General features: G+C 43.4%; 1 protein-coding gene across 4 annotated transcripts in view; it reads left to right on the top strand.

The window, feature by feature from the left end:
• FSTL5 (follistatin like 5) overlaps positions 1 to 9,242 on the top strand; it is a 3,721,575-nt gene extending 3,712,333 nt beyond the window's left edge. For all 4 annotated transcript variants that reach the window (XM_069631359.1, XM_069631360.1, XM_069631358.1 and 1 more), the window contains one exon: positions 1,130 to 9,242. In XM_069631359.1, coding sequence (XP_069487460.1) covers positions 1,130 to 1,832 — 703 coding nt within the window. In that variant the 3' untranslated portion in view covers positions 1,833 to 9,242. The remainder of the gene's footprint in view (positions 1 to 1,129) is intronic.
• The last annotated feature ends 14,079 nt before the right edge of the window (positions 9,243 to 23,321 follow it).

The following is a 23,321-nucleotide window of genomic DNA, read 5'->3' as shown; positions in this document are numbered from 1 at the left end:
CTAAATGTGAAAATGACGTAGCAGCAGACTCACCACAAAATATGCTAGTTACTTCAAACAGGCCAATGCTTATGTATTCTAATCCTTTCAGATGTGGTGCAATATTTGAACTCTCCCTAGAATAGTTTGCTAATTGAACCATACATTGCCTTAGACCTTGCAGGCCCCCAAAATGAAGGTGTGCAGTCAAAGATCTGCATGCCACCTTTTCCCAATGTACGGTAGTTGTACTGATTCAACGTGTCATACCACTGTGCTTTCATTAGTAACATATTTCTCAGAAAGTAAATGAAGCTGTGTGGGCTTTGATAAATCAGTTATCCTGAAATATGCACGCATGATCTGAGGTTAATGCAGTGAATGGGTAATGTACATCTCAACCAAACACTCACTTGGTGAGATCTTGAAAGAATTGAGAATCAGGATTTAGTAGGGTGGTATAGGGAATATGTTGCTTCAGCATTGGATATCAATTAGTAGCTGCAGTTAGACCAGTATACTTGCAGTGACTAATGTGATCAAATCTAAGGTGAATGTGGAACCACTGATGTTATTTGTGAGATGACCCACAACCAATATCATGGGCTAAGTAGTGTTGCTATGAAGGGATAACTAGATTAACATACACATGTTTGCACCATTGAGACCACTTTGCACAATAATAGGTTCCAATATATTTAATTACATAGTTTATTTTATTTATATAACACCTAAAGTATGTTTTGTATACTGCATCAATCTGAACAAAGCAGCACAAGAGTCGATGGGGTCTCCCTTGTTTTACATTCATGGAAATCTATTCTCCAGTCAAAACATTTTAATTTAGGAGAAAACGTACAAAAGCATATAACTTTTGTTAGCATAGTTTACGTTGGTTTGAGAACCATCACATCTGGTCTCAGTGGATGTGAAGGCTAAACTGGCCTTGCAAATATATTACAAGGGGGGCCAACAGATGAAAAGCTATAATAGACTAACTGCAATTGCCTTCTGAATGACCTTAGAAATACCTCTGTAAATGTCTGAGAACTGTCTTTCTGAATGCATATCGATAATGCAACTGGGTAGAGGAAGACACAACAGCAATTCAATTTTAATTGAATATTTATTTTATTTGTTTTACTTGTAGGTTTGGATTTATTCTTCACAAAGCAGAACCTGCTCTCCAGAAAATTGATCTTGAAACAATGTCCTATATAAAGACTATCAGTTTAAAGGACTACAACTGTGTTCCTGAGTCTTTGACCTATACACACCTGGGAGGATACTATTTCATCTACTGCAAACCTGACAGCACAGGGGCCATTCTGCCACAACTAGTTGTAGACAGTGTCACAGACTCGGTCATTGGTTACAATGGGAATGTCACTGGGGTGCCCTATGTATCTCCAGATGGGCATTACCTTGTCAGCTTCGATGATGTCAGGGGTCTTGTGAGAATCCAGTCCATCTCGATCAGGGGCGATATAGAAGATACCTTTGACATTCACACCAACCTGCACATATCGGATGTGGCTTTCCAGCCGTCTTTCACGGAGGCCCATCAATACAATGTCTATGCAAGCTCCAGTACACAGACTGATGTTCTCTTTGTGGAGCTTTCCACCGGTAAGGTCAAGATGGTGAAGAGTTTAAAAGAGCCGCTAAAAACCGAAGAATGGCCATGGAGCGGCAAAAACCGGATAATCGAAGGCAGTGGACTCTTTGGCCAGTACCTGATGACACCCTCCAAGGATGCATTGTTTATCCTCGATGGACGACTGAATAAGCTAAACTGTGAAATCACTGAAGTGAAAAAAGGCAACACAGTTATTTGGGTTGGAGAATCATAAGGGCTCTCTTATAGGCAACTAATAATGTAATGTTTTAGAGTACATTGCACTTATTTCCAGGTCTACAAATTTGCTACTGTGTGTTTCCTTTACTAATGTTAGACCTTCCATGACCCTAGAACCAGTTTTCTAAAACCAAAAGTGGTATACATTTTGACATAAGGTATAATCTAGGTAATATGGTTATTCATTGTGATGCAAACATAGCTCCTCTTAATAACCCGTGGACTAGCTTTCGATATTAATGACGCCAATTACAATGTTGTAGCTACACGTGGAATATTTGAAGATAAAAACGAAAGCAATCATGAATAAAATGCCTGAAGAGCAGTGAAGTACAGTAGGCAGAAGCCTGCACTGCTCCATTTTCTGGGAGATGTTTGTATTGCCGTGCCCTTTAAAAAGAGAAATAAGCAATGTATTGAACCATCAAATTCTTAAATTTAAACATCAAAGTCCTGTCCACTGTTTAATCTATTTGTGCCTTGAAGGGAATATCTCACATGGGGAGAAAGGAATAGATAGTGTATAATGAATTGCTGTTGTGGCTACAGATTGCTTGTCACTGAAGAGTAACATTTAGCAGCCTGCGACTCCATCACGCTGTAGACAGGAAGGCGAAGTATATTTGTTATGTTTTCTGCATTTCACTTCTCTGTTCTCGTCAACTCAGAAAACTTCAAGGAGAAAATCTTCTTTGAAGATTTTCGTGGACCTGCTATCAACGTCTTACATGTTTGTGTTTCAAATTCTGTGATTCTGTTAATTTGATATCCAGCAGATGTGTACCAACAGGGAGTTTCAGTACCAAGAGAGACACGCTGCATCTCGCATGTGAGCGTCAAGTGTATCTTCTTATGTCCTTCGACTGGTAACGTATGCAGAACACAAGGGGGCTAATTCACACAGAAATGCATGTGCCCCTTCCAAGAGGGAAAGACGTGTGCCTGAATGCAAATTGCTTGTGTAGAGTGATTGAAAAGCAATCCGGGATGCGGGGTGCACAATTACTACCACACTGCGCGTGCCAAGGGGCCTGATTGGCGAAAAAAGAACAAATCACCAAGTTCCTGAAAATACAATTTAACACAAGAAGGGGAAAAGTGAAAAAGAAATCTGTACAAAATGTACTTGAAAGTGATAGCAAACTTTAGGGGGAATGGAGCACTTTCACAGTTTTGTGGTGTTTTGTGTGTCACTGTGTCTACTGACCTGTGCAGGTCCCCCGTCTGATTTGGCACAACTAATTGGAACAGAAAGAAATTATCACAAGAACATGTGACTTGCTATTTATTTGTGAATCAGGGTACATTTGTAACGTAGCTGTCGATGGAGGTCCACCACATCCCACCAACTACCGTGTGTTGCCGACCTCAACTCATTTTGACTGCAATCTTTCAAACGCCCTTTTTCGTGTTGTGTGAATCAGGTGCTCAAGCACACATTTCCCCAACAAATCCATTTGTGGCCCAACAAATACTTTCTGAAAAGGCCCCAATTATGAAGTGTGCCAATCCATGTCTTTCCTTTCATTTTCATCAACATAACAAATCCTTGTTCTCTATCCATCGCGACTCGTCGCAAATGTGGATTATGGACCACCATTTTGATACAATAAATAAGGTTCCCCTTTCCAATGCCCTTTTCTCGGTAAGAACATTTCAGTAGTATGCTCTGCTGCATTCACTTAACCCGCCGCACTCTCGTTTTCTGTCAGTCCCTTGTCTCAGGAAAGTAAAGACAAGCGACCCTGACACCCTCACACACCCGGCAGAAATCATAATCCCCTACCATGTTTCCAATAAAAGAACATTTTTTTTCTATTTGGAAAATCCAGTGAGTCACCCAAAAACGTCATGTTCTGAAATCTCAATAGCATGCCTGTAGTTCGCCCCTTTCTCTATAACAAGGCAGATCATTCATGCTGTTATCCTAACATTATTGTCTGCATGCATAACGGAATCTGCTTGTTACCACAAAAGCAACCATAGTTGGTGCAAAACAGCAATGTCAGGTTTGAAAAAACATCAGTGAGACAATACCTGAGATTTCTTTCTCCAGATGTAATCGGTCATATAATAGTAGTGTTGCTCTTATGGGTCAGATACATGTGAATACCATTTGGTGCATTGTGTCTATACTGGCACCAATAATTTGCAATAACAGCGGTGCACTATTAGTTGGAGATGCACCTGGCATTGTGGTTTGGAAACCATGTTGAGCCAATGTTAGATCATGCAGGAGCATTTTACTTTGGCAGCACATAACCTCATTGTTCTAACATCCCAAGTGCCATAATGTTGCATTTCATTGCAACGCACTGCTTACCAAGCTCTCTACCTAATGAGTGAATGACTAAATCATATATCACCTTCAATATGACTTCCAAAAAAAAATCACAATTTCAAGTAATAAAACTGATCCAAATATTATTGATATTGATATTTTACTTCTATCACGCTCGTACACAAGTGTTTCAGAGCGTGACAGGGCAAGGGAGGGGAACAGGGGAGAACAAAACAGCGATCTTACTAAGTCCAGTGACATTGAGAATGCGCAATTGCATGGGAGAGGGGGAGGGGAAAAGAGCATGGAAGGGGGAGAAGTGGAAAGTGTGAAGCAGAGGAGAAACAGATAAATAGTAATAAATAAATAAACAAATACATAAATAATAAAGGCAACAAACTGTGGTAGTGCAGCCAGCAATGTGCAAGTGCTAGATTTAAGGTAACAGACAGGGTAGGTCTGATAAGTGCAGGAAGAATAAATGGGGGGGGGCTGCATGGGTACAGATATAGACCCCAGTGCAAGGGGTGGCCCGGAGGTGGTGCGGAGGGGTGGCAGGGTGAGCAGGTATCTGGACCCGGAGGACAGAGGGTGGCCAGGTGCAAGATGCCAAGAGTGAACTGATCAGCAGGGGAGAGGGGGAGCGTTTTGAGGTGCTTCCGGAACCAGAGATGGATCTCCTCAAGTTTTAGAGTGGCAGCGAAGCTGTTCCGGAGGGAGGCCCCAGCCGACGACAGAGATCTACCCCCAGCTCATTTCTTTGAAAAACGACTGACCATGAGGGAATTAGAGGTAGAGGAGCGGAGAGCTCGATAGCGGAGGTATTTGCGGATGGATAGCTGAAGGTATTTTGGACCCAGGCCCCAGAAAGCCTTGTGGACTTTGCAGAGGGTTTTGAATTTAATCCTTGCATCCACTGGGAGCCAATGGAGAGATTTCAGAGCTGGAGAGATACGATCCCAGGGCTTGAGGCCACGACAAGTCTTGCAGTCCTGTTCTGGATGAGTTGCAGAGGGCGGAGAGTAGAGGCAGGTAGATTTAGAAAGAGGCTGTTACAATAGTCCAACCTAGAGAGAACCAGAGCTTGGGATACCATGAGCTTCTGGGGGAAGAAGAGGAAAGGCAGAGTACCTCATGAAAGTAGCATGTTATCCCTCCGAATCATATTGAACTAATCCATTGGCTAATCCATGCCTGCAGAAACAAGCTCATGTTGCCCTACATTTCAGGCATAGCATGCATTCTTGACGATGGCCGAGATTCCTCGATGTTTTGACATAGCTAATAATCTGAAGCGCCAGTGATATTTGCCCCTTCTTGTTTCATGGGTGCAGCTCACACAACTCCCGCCCCGATCAACTCTCGACGTCCTTAGGTTTGCAGCACCTCTGTCACCACCAACCATCATCACACACCTCTTTCATTCCTGGCATCTTGTCCTGGCACTGCCAACTTCACTCCTCAAATGGACAACATTCCAAGTAGACCCATTTAGGGCCTAATTCATGGAAGGAAATTTTTGCACAAAAATGTACTCTTTGGACCACCCATTTAGCGTGGTGCAAAGAGTATTTTTACAATGTAAGGTGACTTTGCTCTGCACAAATACACTTTACACTGCTCTGTGAATGAGGGCCGGTTCGTGTTTATTGGCAGTTCAACGTCAACGGGCAACGGATTGGCTGGAAAGTCTATTCAGACGACCTCGTAATAATAGGTCTTCAGCGCAAATTATCCCAAGTGGAAACATACATAGGCAAAAATGACCAAAATAATCCAAAATCATAAGTATAATGCATGGAACTAAAATCCCGTTGGAAAATGGAGAACAAAGTTATTCAATTAGATACCTGGGTGTCTACTTTGACAAATCAGTGGCCGATACCATCTGGATGAACAGATTGAAAATGAAAATGAAAATGCTTGCTGCAGAACGCTTAATCATACAAGCATGATATGGAAAATTCTTAATGGGCCATGTTCTTATGTTCTATAGACAAAAAGTGACACCAATAATAATGTATGCTGCAGAGGCAGCACTTGGCCTAAACTGGATAATCTGAACACCTCTAGAAGTTGTTTTTTGGAAAGCGGTGTTACAACTCCCTAAAAGTGTCCCTATGAGCCTCAAACGATATGAACTTGGCTTAACATCCTTATATGCAACAAGACTATATAAAGATATGGCATTGCATAGAAAGTAGCACGTCCATATCGCATCCTAAATGCTACGCCAACGAGACCTGGAGTGTGGCCACTAAATGAATGGAATGAGATATGGCAAAAACAACTGGCAGAGCTAAGTACCAATATAGAGACACTGATGGCAAATCCGTGTTTGGTGAAAAAGAAATTACAACAAAGAGACTGGATTAAAACGGTTGACAATGGATCTAACGACAAAACGCTCAGAGATATGCCTACTGAATCACAAAGTCGTAATATGATGCCCAGGTATCTTCATAAATGTTCAAGTAGGTACCATGTAAACCAATTCCTACTGATAAGGCTCAATTTGTACAATACAATGGAAGTAATGTACAAGAGGAAACAAGTGAAGGTGGCATCGAAAAGCTGTCACGTCTTTATGCAAACAGAACAAGTCAAAACCACTAAACATCTGAGGCTCTTTTGTCCCGCAGTGATAAAGCAGCAACAAAATCATCTGGGCAAGTTCTTGAAGGAAGCTAGCTCATTAACACCAGATGAATGGTAGAACTCGTCCATGTATGGTCACAAAACGTTGCTGGTATGCGCAACTGTGAATCTGATGAATGAACTTTTAAGAAACCCTGTTGAGAATCCCTCTGGAAAGATATACATGACAACTAAAGATGATAGCAATATGTAGGCTAAAAGCTGGAAATAACCAAGAAAGTGGTTATACATTAGTCCTGCTGTACCCTTTGAAATCCTGAAGACGCAAAACGACTTATGATGATCTATTTTTATGTGTAAAAAGTTTTGTAAGAAGCTAAAGCACAATAATATAAAAAATAAAAAATAAAAGTCACTCTGCACCACTCTAAAAGTTCCATGAATTAGGCCCTAAATCTTCCTTCCACAGCTAATTCCCTGCAAAACCCCAGGCAGACTCAACTTTCAACAGGCGTGTGCATAATTCTGAATTCAGGACATATTAAATTCATGAACCCCCTCCTTGAGCGGTACTGTGATTTATAGTGTGTGAGCTTGTTAGCACTCTTAATGTCCTTGGACCTGTAATTCAATTTTCAGGGTCCCAAAACTACCTGGACGCCCCTCTGGCGGGGTCTATACAGTTTAATTTTAAACCAGAATTCCATGTGCTATTTTCATTAGGGCCAGTTTCTGGCCTATGCAAAAGGTATAGCCACCAAATTGCTCAAGAAGCCACATTCCAAGGCTACCGGCAACAAAATAAATACCTGCAGCCAATTTGCGAGGACCACCTAGATGAATGTTTGCACTATCAATGGGTTATGCAGAATTATCTGCAGCCATTTTCCCATGACAGCCCAGTTGGACATAGATATACTATCAACAGGCATGTGCATATGCATGTTAATGTTAATACCATGCTCAGAGTGGGCATTAGTCCCAGAATGTAGGTGAGGAAAACCCACTTGCTCTATATGCATAGAAAGTTAAGACTTGCATCCACCGAGTTGAATCTTTTATTTCTCATGAATGATCGACGTGGGAAATGAAAGCTTTTTAGACTCCCCCGCCCTTGGAGTGCATCAGGAACTATGTGTCCTTAGACCTCATCAAATAACTTTGCTGTGCTCAGGTCTTTAACTCAGTCTTTAGGGCCCTCAGTGCCCAGTACTTTCCTTCAACTAGGTCTTGTAAACTTAACTCAAACATTGGAAAGTTACCGGGACATTGTAGAAAATCGGGCAAAAGAGTGCCCCATACTGCTTACAAGGACAAGCAGGCCTTGTATCAGTGTAAACACGGATACAGGGCCTGCTCTTTCTCTCCCAACGTTCTGTGTCAATGCTCTCAATGCTCGATATCCTTCGTAGCCAACACACCCTAGACAGTGCTCACTCCTATGTTCCAAGCACCTTCTTGAACAGTTGTGTTTGTTTTTAGTCTCCATGTTACTGGATTATTTGATGTAGCCGTATTGTATTGGCATCACAGTTGTCGGGCCCAAAACCTAATGTGGCTGATAACACCCATAGGATCCTAGCCGCATTCTTTGAGACCCAGTGTTAGTGATGTTTATGGTGCTGGAATGAGTGAAGAGAAATGTTTCTTTTTACTACATAGCTGATTTTAAGTACACCTAGCACTGCTCGCCTGATCCTATACACTTCTTTGCAGATGTACACATCCATAATCACTTGTAGTTGGAAAGCAAAGTGTTTCCAAATCATGTGCTCAGCGTCCCCAATAGCAAGCCACTTTATCAATTGTGTCTTTCAGAATGTCTGATCCACTGTTGCTTTCTAAATGACTCCCACCAAAGACAGAACACGTGTCAAATATTCCAAATATGTGCACTATATCAGTTTCAATAGGAATCACTATAATCGCTTTGCGCGTGGTGTAGGTGTAGACGAGTGATATGCTAGCTGGAAGAAGGTTCATTGTACGAATCGGTGGACTCCAGAGTGGTTGATAGATGTAATAACGAAAGCAGTACATATTCAAAATAATCTGCATTTACATACATGTTTTGTGTGAGTTTATGTATTTCCATTGATGTAGATCACGTGCCCATTAGCTGAGGCTCTCAAATCAAGCCACTATTATTGTCAGCCTAGTTTAGTATTACTGCACATGAAGTTGTGATGTGTATTGCGCTGAGATCTAAAGTGAGTAAGGTTGTGATCTATTGTCCATTAATGGCCCCCTGTAGCATGTCATTGCTCTCTCTTGAGTCTGAGGAAACTTCCCGCCAGGTGTGGCGGATTCACAGATCTGCATCTGCCTCACCGTTCTACTCACTGAAACTGCTTTCCTTTGAAACAATGTTCCTGTTGTGAACGAAGCCCTTTACTGTTTGTTAACTTCTGATTTAGTCTGTCTGTTTTACATACATCCTCTGTAACTTATATCATGTGAATCATGAATGTTCTGTATGTAGAATATGCTTGGCAAAGGAGAATAAACCCCTCACATTTTAAACAAGCTTGATACATTATTTGGAAAATTGCCATGTACTTTACATTGTGCAGCTGGGGGAGCAGGCATGGATTGTATTCAGCTGTTGGACTTGTCTACCAAATGCTTTGCAGTGTCGCTCACCTCACAGGAGCCGAAACTCCAGTCATAATAACTGACATATTTGCTGACACGTTCCGTGTCATTTTAAATGTTCATGAACAAATTGTACAGACCACGTAAGAAAACACCTCACGTTTCATAAAATGTATACATATATTCCAACTTGTTGATAATATTAGGAGGGGTAAAGAAAAAATCGCATGTATCTTTTCCCTTGCGAGTCTCTCCTAAGCAGAAGTACTAAACGACGTGTGCTTGTGTAGCTGAAAAGCAATAAGTTATACAACTTCAACGGGGAATGTATTGATGAGTGTAAGTTGAATGCATACTGTGTAAGTAAGTCAGAATAATATACAAACTGCCCAAGGAAGAGGAGCCATGTCACTTTAGTTGTGGTGTCAAGCAGTGGTAAACTCATTGTGTCCTGCGCTGGCAACGGGTTAGGCTTATTTTACATATGGCAAATGTGCAAATAGGTTTGAAACATTTACTGAACCCTACTTAAACATCTTCACAGGGCCAGAGACATATGTTATCGTATGCATTTTATTTTTACTTTGGGCGTTTATTGAGTGTGAAACTAGCTTCAAGAAACAGTAGAGCTGTACAACAGAGGTTCATAGAATTACATGTTAGTGGGCGTGGCTTGGCAACCCAGAAAATGGCTGCAAGCCCGTGAGCATCCGGACCCTGCACCAGTAATGTTTTAATACATGCAGCACTTACCCGTGTGAACACAGGACTCCCCCTGCCAAGGCCTGCTGATCTCAGTGGGGATGCAGTGGTGCAGGTTTGGGGTCGGCAAGCTCTCTGCAACCAGCACTAGTGACTGATGACTGGAGGCCGGGAGTGAAGGGCGAGGTGGCGAGAGGCAGCATGAGCGGGTGATGTGGCTGCTCAGGAGGCAGGAGGGCTTCCCTCGTGGTGTGCCTCTGGCCAACAGGTAAAGCGAGTCATACCCAGGCTGCATCCTTGGAGCGGTGTTGAGGGGAGGTGAGTGTGCAGCGGATCGGCGCTCAGGAACTGTGATGCAGTGGGGAGGAGGCTGCCGAAGACAGCAGGGCTCCAGTTGGGGTGCGGCCTGCTGAGTGAATAATGGGCCTGAGCGCTGCTGTGAGGAGGCCCGCATTTGTGTTGCCTATTCTGAAGCCAGTGCAACCCCGTCTGGACATCTTGGAAAGGAGCTCAGCCCATTGGATATCATCTAAACCACAGTGCAAAGGGGGTCCCAGAAGGCTTTGCAGTAAATACGAAGGAGAACTTTGGTGTCAGGCATAGGGGAGATTGTGCATTTAGCACAGCAGCGCTCCCGAGGAGCCCAGAACCCACAGTGTGGACCTCTCAACAGAGCATAGGAAGTGCAGTTTGCCCTACAGAGGCCCCTATTTCCTCGTCCCTGGTGGGCAGTGGTAGGAATATGGCTTTGAAGAAGTCCTCACACACAAATGGGGGGAAGGCCCTGGCCGCAGAGACATCTTTTCAGAAGGGGTTGCATAGCCAGACTACGGACACGCAGCAGAGAGACCTGGTGATGATACTGGGAGAGCTGGCAAATATTAAGATGACGATGGTGGCGGTGGACAAGAGAACACCTGAAACGCAAGGGCAAATGAAATTCCTACGGATGGAAAAGGGCCAATTTGACGGTCGCCTACAGGAGATGGCGGTGGACAAGAGAATACTTGAAATGCAAGGGCAAATAAAATTCCTACGGATGGAAAAGGGCCAATTTGATGGTCTCCTACAGGAGATCGAGGACCGGATTTCCACACTGGAAGATCAGATGGAAGGTCATCAACACTTGCAGGGGAGGGTATACGAACTGGAGGTATGTGTCAACAAGATGGAGGACCGATGCCGAAGAAACAACATAAAGGGTGTTTAGCATCCCTGAAGGCATGGAGGGTTCAGACATCGGTAAGTGGATGGAGCAGTGGCTACCCGCCTTTCGCAACATTGACCTTTCACCACCACTGGATATGCAAAGGGCACATAGAGTGAGTCCCAGGGAATCCAAATGCAGGATGTTGCCTAGACCCGTTATTGCCACTCCCAGGCCCTACAGATCCTGGATAATGTGAAACAGAAGTTGCATATCCATAGGGCAGGACATGCCCAGACAAATGATTGCAAAATAATTTACATTTTTTGACTTTCGACAAGAGCTGCAAAGGCGGGATCTCATATTTGGACTATACCCGCCCGGAGAGGATGCAGATTTTGAATGCAGCAGGGCTTGCCAAGTTCTCTGGTGATCCACTGTACTGGAGGGGTATCTGAAGACATCTCAGAGAGATCAGCTACTCGCCCAGCATCACTGGTCCACCCAGAGCAGGGCGAAGTCAGGTGCCTGAGCCAGGGAAGCCATCCGGAGCAATGTCACAACTCTCTCAATTTAAATGTCAAAAGGCCATACAGGGCCAAGTCGGGGTCCCCAACTATCCCCCAGGGAGGGAGCAGGGGGGCAAGAAAAGAATAAGTCCCGCTCTCCATTGAAATCTAAGCGGATGCCCTCAGAGGCTAGATGAAATTGTATGTTGCCCAATGGGTCTGGAAGAGCACGCTGGGGGTGTGGTACAATTAGGATGTAATAGGGGTCATGGTGATTTGAACTGTTGTCATTATGCTGCAAGGGTACTGACGTCTGTATAGCTGATGGGGGGGCACTGCTTCTCACCTATATGCCCCTGCGAAGGCATGATTTATGGGGTGTGGCCAGAGAAGGTTTGTTTTTTCGGCTCTGTGTATCCTCAGGGTTCCTGGGAACGTGGCCTACACAGAGGAGTGCAACGGGATACATGAATCCTTGGAAGATGTTGGCTGTGCTGACTCAAGTTCTTGTTATTTCTAGGTTATGTTACCTCTTCGACTTCTTCTTTCTTCTGCTCGAATACCTTGTGGATATACTTGTGGCGAGATGGAGAATAGACATGCATATGGGGTGGTCCTATGGGAGGTGGGGTGAGGAGGGTGCAGTACTATTGGATGGGATATCTGACCTATGTAAGGGAGATAAGGTTCATTGGAGCGGGCCAGCATCATACTGAGCTGCTTTAGGATCATGGTGAAGGACTTATCGTGGAATGTGAATGGCCTGCATTCACTGATTAAGAGGAAAAAGGTGCTGACAGATATGCAGAGATTGGGAGCACAGGTAGTCCTCTTACAAGAAACACACCTCTTGAGGGAGGGATGCAAGATGTTGAAGAAACTGTGGGTCGCGCAGGTGGTGGCACCAGAGGTTGTGGGGCATAAAGGTAGGGTGTCAGTATTGGTACATAAAAACTGTCAGTTCCAGATAGAAGGGTTGCATGCAGATATCGGCGGAGATGGTCGTTGATTGCGGAATGTAAGCTAGACGAGGTCCTACTAAACATAGCCAATGTATATGAGCCAAACTAGCAGGATAGGGGTTTTTGGGATGCTTTGAGCCTGAGGCTGCAGTAAGTGCAAAGGGAATCACTCATTCGGGGGGGGAAGGGGTTATAGCCTGCCTTTGGATCTGGTGCTTGGTCAGACCAAGATGCACAGGGCGTTTGAGTGGCGGGTGTCAGGCAATAATCTAGTAAATGTGCGGAGGATGTGCATCCCATGTGCATGGCATTTGACCTGTTTTCCCCCACCCTCACAACTTGCACTCTAGGATTGATTATATTTTTATGAGTAAGGGGCTAATGGGGCAGGTACAGGGTGCAGACATTTCCTCAATCCTTATCTCACACCATTCTCCAACAGTGGCAGAGTTTGAGTGGGTAGGAGCTAATTTATGGAGGATTTCTATTGAAATAATGTGTCAGAAGATCTCTCGGTTTGGTTAGTTTGGGACGCTTTTTAGACTGCACTTCAGAGGCATATAATTGGGTATGTTGCATGGTGGAATAAAGATGTGAAAACTGAGGCCTGTAAGACACTCCTGGCTATAAAGCAAAGGGAGGCGAAATACATAAAGTCCCCGACCCAGTGCATGTTGCTGGCTGTGGTGCAATATACAATTGAATACAATATGCAGTTCTCCAATAAGGCAGCTGGATTGCTGCTCAAATACAATTCCAAATGTTATGGCGTGGTGAATAAGGCTGGGAAGCTCTTAGCAAACTACCTGAAGGAAAAACAACAGCACAATCCGGTAGTGGGACCCAATGGGATCATTACTGATGATGAGGGGATTCCTCAGGAGTTTGTCTCCTTCTATCAGATGTTGTACACGCCAGAATGCAAGCCTACTAACAGTCATATTGCCCACTATTTGGGGGGTACACCTACCTCAAACAAGGACGGGTGCCAGGGGGAGTCCTAGATGATGTAGGGTAGCAAATCACAAGGGAGGAAGTGGAATTGTCAATATCCAAATTGAAAGGGGGCAAAGCCTGAGTTCCGACGTACTGCAGACTGATTTCTTAGGCACTTTGGTGGGATTGCTTACCCCTAAACTGATGAAGCTCTTTTGAGGGTATTTCAATAAAGAGCACCAACAGGGGACACATTACGAGGCAGTGATCCGTGTGATTCAAACTCCTTGAAAATCCCCTCATCATCTGTAATGATCCCATTGGCTCCTACTATACACTGATTATGTATGTCACTCTGAAAGAAGATCTGCTTCTCAGTCTTTGGATGCCTCAAAGTTATCCTGCCCCCAGTGTGAGACTCCAAGATGGTTGTGCATGCTCCACTGATTGGCGGTAGGCTCCCATGTGTAATTTCAGCTGCATCCCTGGAGAAGCTCTTTGCAATATCCGTTGCTGACCCCAGCGGTTTTACATTGGTACCTGCGACAGACATGATGTTAGTAGTTATGGTCTTGTCTTCAGCCTCCAATTTAAAAATGTGGGCTAAAAAGCCATATATTACCACATGCTTAAATGTTATATATTTTTCTTGCTTGAAAATACTTCTGAGACATTGCCTGGGAAGCTTCCCAGTACATTTTGAATGTGCAAACCTCAGTGATTGGGTGGCCACCAAACATTTAAATCAATGCATCACAATGATTAGAATGGCTCCATTGGTAAACATTTCCCAAGATTCCCATGTATTCCAGGGTCTGGGCCCCCTAAGTTGTATATCAACAGGAGTGAAATGTAGGGACATGGCTCAAAACTGGAGAAGAAGAAGGCAACCAGAGGAGACTCATCAGAATGTTATACTAAACAACCACCTATTTCTGAAGCCAGGGTTTTGGGCATGCAACACTTCCAGAGGTCAGAGAAGTGGTCACTTATTTTGTCCTAGTGAGACCAACCTAGTTTCAAGCTCTCCTCTACCCAAGATGCCTAGCTCTTACCCTTGAGGTGATACTGACCAGAGAAGGCAACGACATCAAACTTCCGTGAAGAATTAATAATGGAAGCCAACAGTGTATGCAACTTTTGTCTTTGACAAACATTATGTGACTGATTAGAAAAATCACTACTGCCCAAAAGGGTGCAGTATCTAGCGGTTGTGGCATCGCTACAGTAAACAGAACAATCAAATGAGAATGAGATATTTTGAAAATTGCTTCAATAGCCACAGAAACAGACTGTAAATACTTCAAAGGCTTTGCTTGGAAATGTGTGTGACTGCTGGGCCAGGAACACTTTGCACTCCTTAGTCTGGTCGAGTGATCAGAGAAAACCCCCACCATGAGTTCCAAAAGAAATGTGGCCGGCTGATACATGAATTATTGCATTGGTCATCATTGAAGAACCGGAACACCTTCTGAATTCAGCGTACTGCATTCAACAAAACATGGTACTGTGGCATAGTTAACCAAGTAACATTGGGCTAGTTGCTGAATAGGCTAAACAGCTTAATTGCCATGCTAGATCAATATAAACAAAGGGCTACCACTACATTCATTGCTATGGGTAAAGTGTTACTCGCCAAAAAAATAGCCACCATTAAAATTAGTAACAGGTGGATCTATCAAAATGATTACAGACCCTGTTGCAGAACAATAAATATAATGTGAGCTTGTCTTTGCTCCGACTACACTTTGACTGTGATGTAAAGCCCAAATTGGAGAACTGTGGTTTTGTTTCCCTGTTTTTTTAATCTATTGTTGTTTAACTGGTGTTTTCTGCATGTCATCTAAATACTAATTGTAAATATCACTTTTTTTATTTTTGAGCATGGACACGTACTCGTGCTCTTGTAGATATTCATAGTACTTAACTAATTTCAGATCTATCATTTTATTTTTGGTAATACAGCATGGACATTCATGTATTCAACAAAATAAAGGGCTCTGTTGTGTTTCTGATAACACAATTAACCTCCCACAAGCTATGATTGGCTGATCACAGTTATGTATGGTTGACCAAATGACATTCAAGGAGGAACAAAGCTAACTTACTTAGGTGAAGGACATCCCCTGTTACTTAATAAGCCTGGCCAAACTTTGTAAGAAATGATCTGTGTATTCTGACATATCTTCTAGTGTGATTTGTGTAGGTTGACATTTGGTCTCAGACTTTTCTTCCAGCCCGCATCTGCTTGAATCTCTACAACATTTTGGGACAATATGAGACAGGTTTCTGCTGATTTTTTAGGAAAGAAACACATACACAAAATAGCTTAAAATGCCTCATGTAGGGAGAATAATGCCAGGAAAGGTAGAGCAGTCGTGTGTGGCTGTGGGGCGTAGAAAAGGAGATATGTGCACCTGTGAATGTTAGCCAAGTAGGCAGCATTAAATTATGCAGTAAAATATCTCAGAAGATCAATTCACTTACTGCTGAAATGTGTATATAATATGCAGGTCCCTGGTTTTGAGTTGCGTAAGAAAGTCAACCTTTAATCCTTCTGAAGTTGATCAAATTAGTAAAGTGATCAACAGAGTTGATCACATGTCAGCCATGCCTGGGTCTGATTTCTATCATTTAAAGGTCAATACATTGAGTATTAAAGCAATTTATAATATTACATTATTTGGGAATGCATTACAGACCTGAACCTATGAAAAGTCTGTAACGCTGAGTAATTAATGCATTAAGGGTGCATGCAGTCTCACTGTGCTCAGTTTTATTTTGGGGGGGGGGGGCTAATGAGGTTATTTAGTTAATAACAGAAAGAGTCTGTGTCTGCAGGTCAATGACACAATAAAGGCAAATAAAAAAGCAGAGACAGTCATATATGTCAATCATGTGTGATGTAGTCTCTGTTGTACCTTACATTACACACAGTGGACATTGATTGTCATACAGGACTGATAAATGACTTGGGATAACAAGGGTTGTATTAATAAGATTGAGCAAAATAAACAATGAGTCTTTTTTTTAATTAAATGTAATGTGTTCATACAAACTTTTTTACATTATACATTACATTTCATACTAATGTTACCCTTTGCATTGTATCATATACATTTGTACAACGCATTTTAAAATTCATCACAAAGATATAAATATATCACTGAAATACAGAGTAAAACTTAAATTCTTCAATAATTCCACTTCACATGATCGAAACAATGCAAATCTTTGCTTAGTAACCATATGAAAGAAAACGTAGAATTCCTCAAAATGTAAGTATCTTTTAGTTGCTGGCAAATCCTATACAGTGCTTTGTACCCAAAAATATGTACTTTGATCTAACACATTTTTCTAGATTGCACATGTAAATAGCTTCCAACACCGTATCTTCTGTCAAAATATGCTTAGCAGTTTTGGAAAAGTGCATCAATGTACAGATTCGACAGAATCTTTTTTCACTGGGAATATTAAGCTTGCCACCACAATTGGTAAGCATAGGGAGATGATTGATATGCAAACAAATATTCTAACTGCCAGAGTTTAGGGGTTTTTGAGGCCACAGTTTTTGAGGCCTTATATGTTGAGCTCCCAGTCTAGGGTATAAGAGTTCCCACACCCTCATTTAAAAACAATGCATCCTCTGCACATCTTTTTATTAGGATGTTTTTTTGAGAATGTGGCATCACATGTTTTTTTAAGTTTAAAATTATGTGTCAGCAGCACAAACAGTAAATGTAGATGTCTGTAAAAAAGAAACAATCATGTAGACGTCATTTGCCATGTCAACGATCTGATTTCTTTGAGCATCCTAGGCAGGAAAGGTATAACCTGTTATTGATCCCTTGTTTTCTTTTTACAAGCGCTGGAAGGAGAAGTTGGTCTGACCTCTTCAACCCAATATTTCCAGCAATATTTCATCAACATTACATGTATGAGCTTACACCGAATATGTCATCCAAACATGAAAGTTTCAGCCAAAATTAATACAGTGAAAATGTGGAAGATTGGAGGTTCAGAAAACTATTTCAATAGAAGCTTAGTGCTGTATTGAGTATTCAGGGAGACTCCTTCCAATACTTGGAGACATATTACCTAACATTTGCACCACTGCTAAAAATGTATCAAATATACTAAGCATCAATTGGGCTACTCTAATAATGAAGAATAGAGCAAACGTGCTTTGTCTCAAGCTGTATTACGTAAATATGTTTACACCATGGCAAAATTGAGTTGGACTTTTGTGTGCTATGTTTCTTTCATAATATAAAAAAATTCTCATTATTATGGTATTTATTGAGCGTGGACCTTGGGAAGCAACAGAGCACTTTACAAATCGTAGGGGGAAGGACACAGTGAGGGAAGAAAGGATAACCGTCAGTGTGGAGCTAACAATGGGGGAATCACGCATATATTTCAAAAGATTATATCATAGACTACGGCACACATTGAAAGTTTGGAAACTATCTTTCAGCTAAATGGAAATTCAATTGCTCAAAGAGAAAGACATTGATTTTCATTTACACAAAGAAAAAGGAAACATAACCTGCATGACAAAAATAGATGTACAGAACATATTGTTTCATACAATGCAAACGTTTCGAAAAAAGTCTAATGTAAGCAGTACTAGATGGCTACCTAAACATGGTTAAAGTCAGCCATATTATTTCCTGTAAAGGTAAAGTCTAGAATAGGGTAAATTTAATATTGTTGGCACTTGGTCGTAATAATTTTTCTTTATCTAGATTTACAGTTTACATTGTCATAATTTGTATAGCATTGTTTGGTGAACGTATGATTTTCAAGAAAATATGAGATGTTGCTCACTAGCTGATATACCAGGCATTGCCCAGGCTTTCATTTCCTCATAGGTATAGGTAACTGTGCAAAATTGGTGCAGATTGGTGAAACAGTGTGGAATTGTATAAGGAAAAACGCTTCACCAAGCAACAAACCCATTAACAAATTTGAACTTTGCTGAAATCTGGGGAAAGGGGTGGGGGTGCAAATATCATCTAGCCAGTAATGTCCGGGGGGTCCTGATAGGGGAGTGTGCATAATTTGGCACAGATAGGTGAAACTATGTGGGTTTGTATAGGGAACATAAACAAAGTCACGCATTGATAAACCCACACCCACATTTTCACTTTTGGTGAAATCTGGGGAAAGGGGTGGGGTGTTCAGATGTCAAATGTGGTGCAGATTGGTGAAACGGTGTTGGGATTGTTAAGGGAACATACACAAAGCCACAAACCCATAAACCCACACCCAAATGTTCACTTTTGCTGAAATTCGGGGAAATGAGTGGGGTGTCCAGATGTAATGTCACCAGTAATGTTTGGAGGGTCCTAACAGGTGATTGTGCAACATTTGGTGCAGATTGCTGAAACAGTGGGGGATTGTATAGGGAACATACACAAAGCCACAAACCCACAAACCAACACACATATTTGGACTTTTGCTGAAATTTGGGGAAAGGAGTTAGGTTTCTAGATCTCATGTAGCCAGTATTGGCTGGAGGGTCCTAGCAGTTGACTGTGCAAACGTTTGTGCATAATGGTGAAATGGTGTGGAATTGAATAGGGAACATACATGAAGCCACAAATCCACAAACCCACACATGTTCACTTTTAAACATATAGATTCAGGGGCCGACTCATGGAACAAATGTGCACCAAATTCATGGAAGGGGCTGTTCGTGTTTACAGCGGGATGTGCGCCAAATCCGAGTGTGGTGCACACGGGTGTACATGTCACAGCAACATCCCGAATGCTGTGCGTGATGCGCACAGTGAAAGCGCACCACATCGGCACACACACCAAAAAGGGGGCAGGTCACAGGGCGTAACACGCGGAATGGGGAACAACGCGTGAAAAAGAAGGCGTAACTGGGGAAGTACTGCAAGCAAATACATGGAACGCCCACACGCAGGCGAACAACACGTATTCATGGAATCAAATACAAGAAACCCACGCGGGGATGTCAACACGTCCACCACACGAAGGCAGGCGGCAGCGTCCCTGCGCACAGTATAAAAGTGTGCTCAACAACAAACACGTATATAAAGCTACGATGAATGCCCCATTTGTCGCAGCACTGATCGTGGGACACCGCAGGAGGAGGAAAATAGCCAGGCCCTGCCTTTTTTGGCCACAGACCAGCCTTTTTGGGATGCCTAAAGACCAGGTCTATGGCAGGTCAGGTATAGGTTTCCACCTCATATCATCCTGATGACCGTACATCCCCCATCCTGTGCTCCCAAGCATTGAGCCCCTTGGAGAAGGTGCTCAATGTCCTGCATTTTTTGGCCACTGGGTCATTTCAGAGGACAACTGCCATAGTGGGGGAGGGTCTCACAGACCACGCAGTCATGCTGCCTACACCAGATGTAGGTCCCAAGTCAGGGTTCAGGGCAACCTGTGTATTTCATTGACTTAGGTAATCGCTTAGTTGAGAGAAATTGCGCAATAACTGCAATTTATTACAAAATATCTATCTTTTTAATAGTCATAAAAATATCTTAAAAAACATTTCAGACATGATTATCAATAATACCATTCATTCGTCATTCATATATTCTAACAGGGAAGTTCTAAAACTGAGAAAAAACTTTATGCATAACAGTTGTTCAATGTATGCAATTTAGACATTGGAAAAAGACATTAGATTTTCCTTAGGCAGTCGACATATGTTTCGGCCCATTATAGTATACCACTTATGTCAACGGTGGTCACAACAGTAAGTATCGGGCCATCTTCAGGACAACTGTTACTTAGTGGTAGATCAATCTTCTTCCCCATTAGCACACAAACACATCTACAAAAAATACATAAGTGTACATATATTAGTTATTTTAACCTCTCCTCTGACATAAAGAACACACCCAGAGTAGATATGAGGGATTCATACTCAACCTTAATGGCCTCCATGTGTGCGTCTGCGTAAGCAGCAATTGCTTGACGCAAAGACACTATTTCAGCCCGGCATGCCCTGTCTGAGGCTGCCATGCCCAGCCTGAGCGAGCGGGCCATGGACTGTGCCACCCGCTGCTGGAGTTCCACCTGCCGAGCAGGGGGTAGCACATATTGGGCCACATGCTCCATGCTCTCAGCGATGTTATCAATTGCTGCCCCCTGGTGTTCTGAATCAGCAACCATTGCTTGCTCCCACTCATTATACTCCAGTTGTGCACTGCCACCGCATTGCTGGGCTTGACACCTGCGGGGCCCAAGGAGCCGACGTCCTTGTTGGGTTGGCACCGCCCGCGGCTGCAGGACTACATTCCTCTGTCGACCTGATGCCCCAGGCACATCAACAACTGCAGTGGAGGGTGACCATGCGTCCCGATCCACCACAGGCGGAGGTCCCACCACCATCTTGCCCCTCAGTGCAGGTGTTGTGAACAGAGGAGCATCACCATCAGAATCACTCACCCCTGACGAATGGACCCGATGCACATCCAACTCGACATTGTCATCAGAGTGATCCTCCGAGCTAGACTCATTGCCAGCTCTAGAGAAGATGGTCTGTAACACAAGTGGGTTCTCGTGGCCTATCACCCCACGATCCCCACTTGTGCCGGGTTGCTGGTGTGATAGCAACCCTGTGTCTGGCATGACAACACCATCCTCTGGCTCCATTGCATCATCATCTGGAAAGGGGAGAAAAGATGAACATTAGTGCACATGTCAGAAGCACATAAAACACACACGCATAGGTATCACATACACAGCCAACACATGAAGCAGACATGTCACATACAAATGAGAACATGGCATGCATCCAGTGGCCTTGACATTCAAACACACCCCAAAAGCAGAAATGGATGTGTGTAAATAGCAAAGCCTACACTATTACAAAATGTAGTATATGAACTCCAACAGACACCACCTCTGTCAGGTACATGTCACAGGCAGAAAAGTCAGATGGCAACTAAGAGATGCAACACACCAAAAGCATGCCTGAACTGCAAATTAACCACTGCTGCAAGTGAATCCAAACACACAATGACACAGGTAACATGCATGTAGCCATGCATCGATGAAGCATCATCATCAATAGAGCTATATCCATCTGCAGCTCGCCCAGTGCCGGGTGGCATGGGCCATGTAGAAATAGTGAATGTCACAAGCAAAGCAAGGGTCTGCAACCAGGTATGAGGGACCATAACGCCCTATACTGTCCGGACTGCAGGACATGAGGCCTCCACAACACCCCTCAGGGCCTGATTGTCCACATTGGGCTATGAATGTGCCCTATTACATCATTCCCTGTGGAAATCTCCACGCCCAGGAACCAACATAGTAGCTAAGTGGGCCTGGGCATACACATACTGCACAACAGTGAACCTTTGGGATCATGCCAGTTCCACATAACGTGCGCAATGCTGAAATCTCACCAGCATAAATGTCTATCAATTACATATTACTCAGTCAACAATACAGCTACGGAAGACACATGTGTAAACGGACACTTTCACAAACACATAAGTGAGTATTCGCAATGTTGCACCACACAACGTTGAAGCCGCTTGCATATGTACATGTGAAAGCATTCAAAAACACCCATTTCCCCATACCGCTGTATTGTGAACATTACCAGCATCCAATACACCAAAGCAAGCAGCTATAACGCTATGTGAAAGTGCACACATACACACGTGAAGGATGCTCCACAGTCATCACAACCCAATTGGCAGGCTACATGCAATCAGTGCCCTATGCCAGTTGGTATAGACCGCACATTGACCAATAAACTCATCTAAACAACCACTAGGTAGTCCTAACACTGAGTACATGTGTCACAGGATGCACATGTGCCCGTCGCATACATGACAGAGAAGGGATGAAAAACAGTCCATACATGCCAGGTAACTTTGACATAGCATCAGTGAGTAGTCATGTAGAACGGTGTAACCCGGCTCAGAAGTGGGATTATGGAGTACAGAACATGTGTATGTGACCCACTATCTACATGAACAATTACATTATGAAGTCTACCAATACACGTATAGGCAGTGCACGGGCAAGTTCAGGCATCACGTGCAATGTGCATGCAATTGGTTGCATTGCTACAGGCAAACCCCCCGCCCCCCTAAGTGAAAATGCAGGGAGGCATTGCATGGCAGTGAAAGGGTGACCAGAGACCTGTGTATTGCCAGACAGTGTTGACTAGCATCAATTGCATCACCTGAGTCAACTGACAACACAGCAGATGATGATGGGACAGTAAGCAGGACACATGATGATCCCTCAGTAGTACACCCATGTGTGCAGAAGCCACTGCATCAGTTGAACAGAGTCAGTGGGCCAGAAACAGGGTGAGGCATGTGCCCCACACAGACTGTGACAACTTAAACCTGTGTGTGATGCTGGCCTGAGCAAGAGTGGGCATGGAATTGATGATCAAATGCCATGAAATGTTGGTCAGCCTGGACACGTACTACTATGATCATCCTGTCAAAATCACATAGGGACATGCATGGAATGCACATGGAGAATGCATGGGCACTCATGTCCCTGCAGGGCATTTGCCATCTGCACAGTCCAAGTGAGACACCCTGCATCAAGGACAGAGGATGTACCCCACTGCATGTGTCGGGCAGGTTGGCTGGTGGAAGTTTGCATGTACACAGGAGCCTTGAACTGGCCATTGCAGTACGCCAACATGATGCACAACAGTGCCATAGTGAAACTGTGGTGCGGGGGGGGGGAGGGGCAAGGGAGCATGCCTACGTGAAGTATCTGCATG

This window comes from Ambystoma mexicanum, chromosome 6q, assembly GCF_040938575.1.
Source record: "Ambystoma mexicanum isolate Mex_15411 chromosome 6q, UKY_AmexF1_1, whole genome shotgun sequence".
NCBI classification, from domain to species: Eukaryota; Metazoa; Chordata; class Amphibia; order Caudata; family Ambystomatidae; genus Ambystoma; species Ambystoma mexicanum.
Note: the sequence above shows the minus strand (reverse complement) of the source record. Positions and strands in the feature narration are given on the sequence as shown.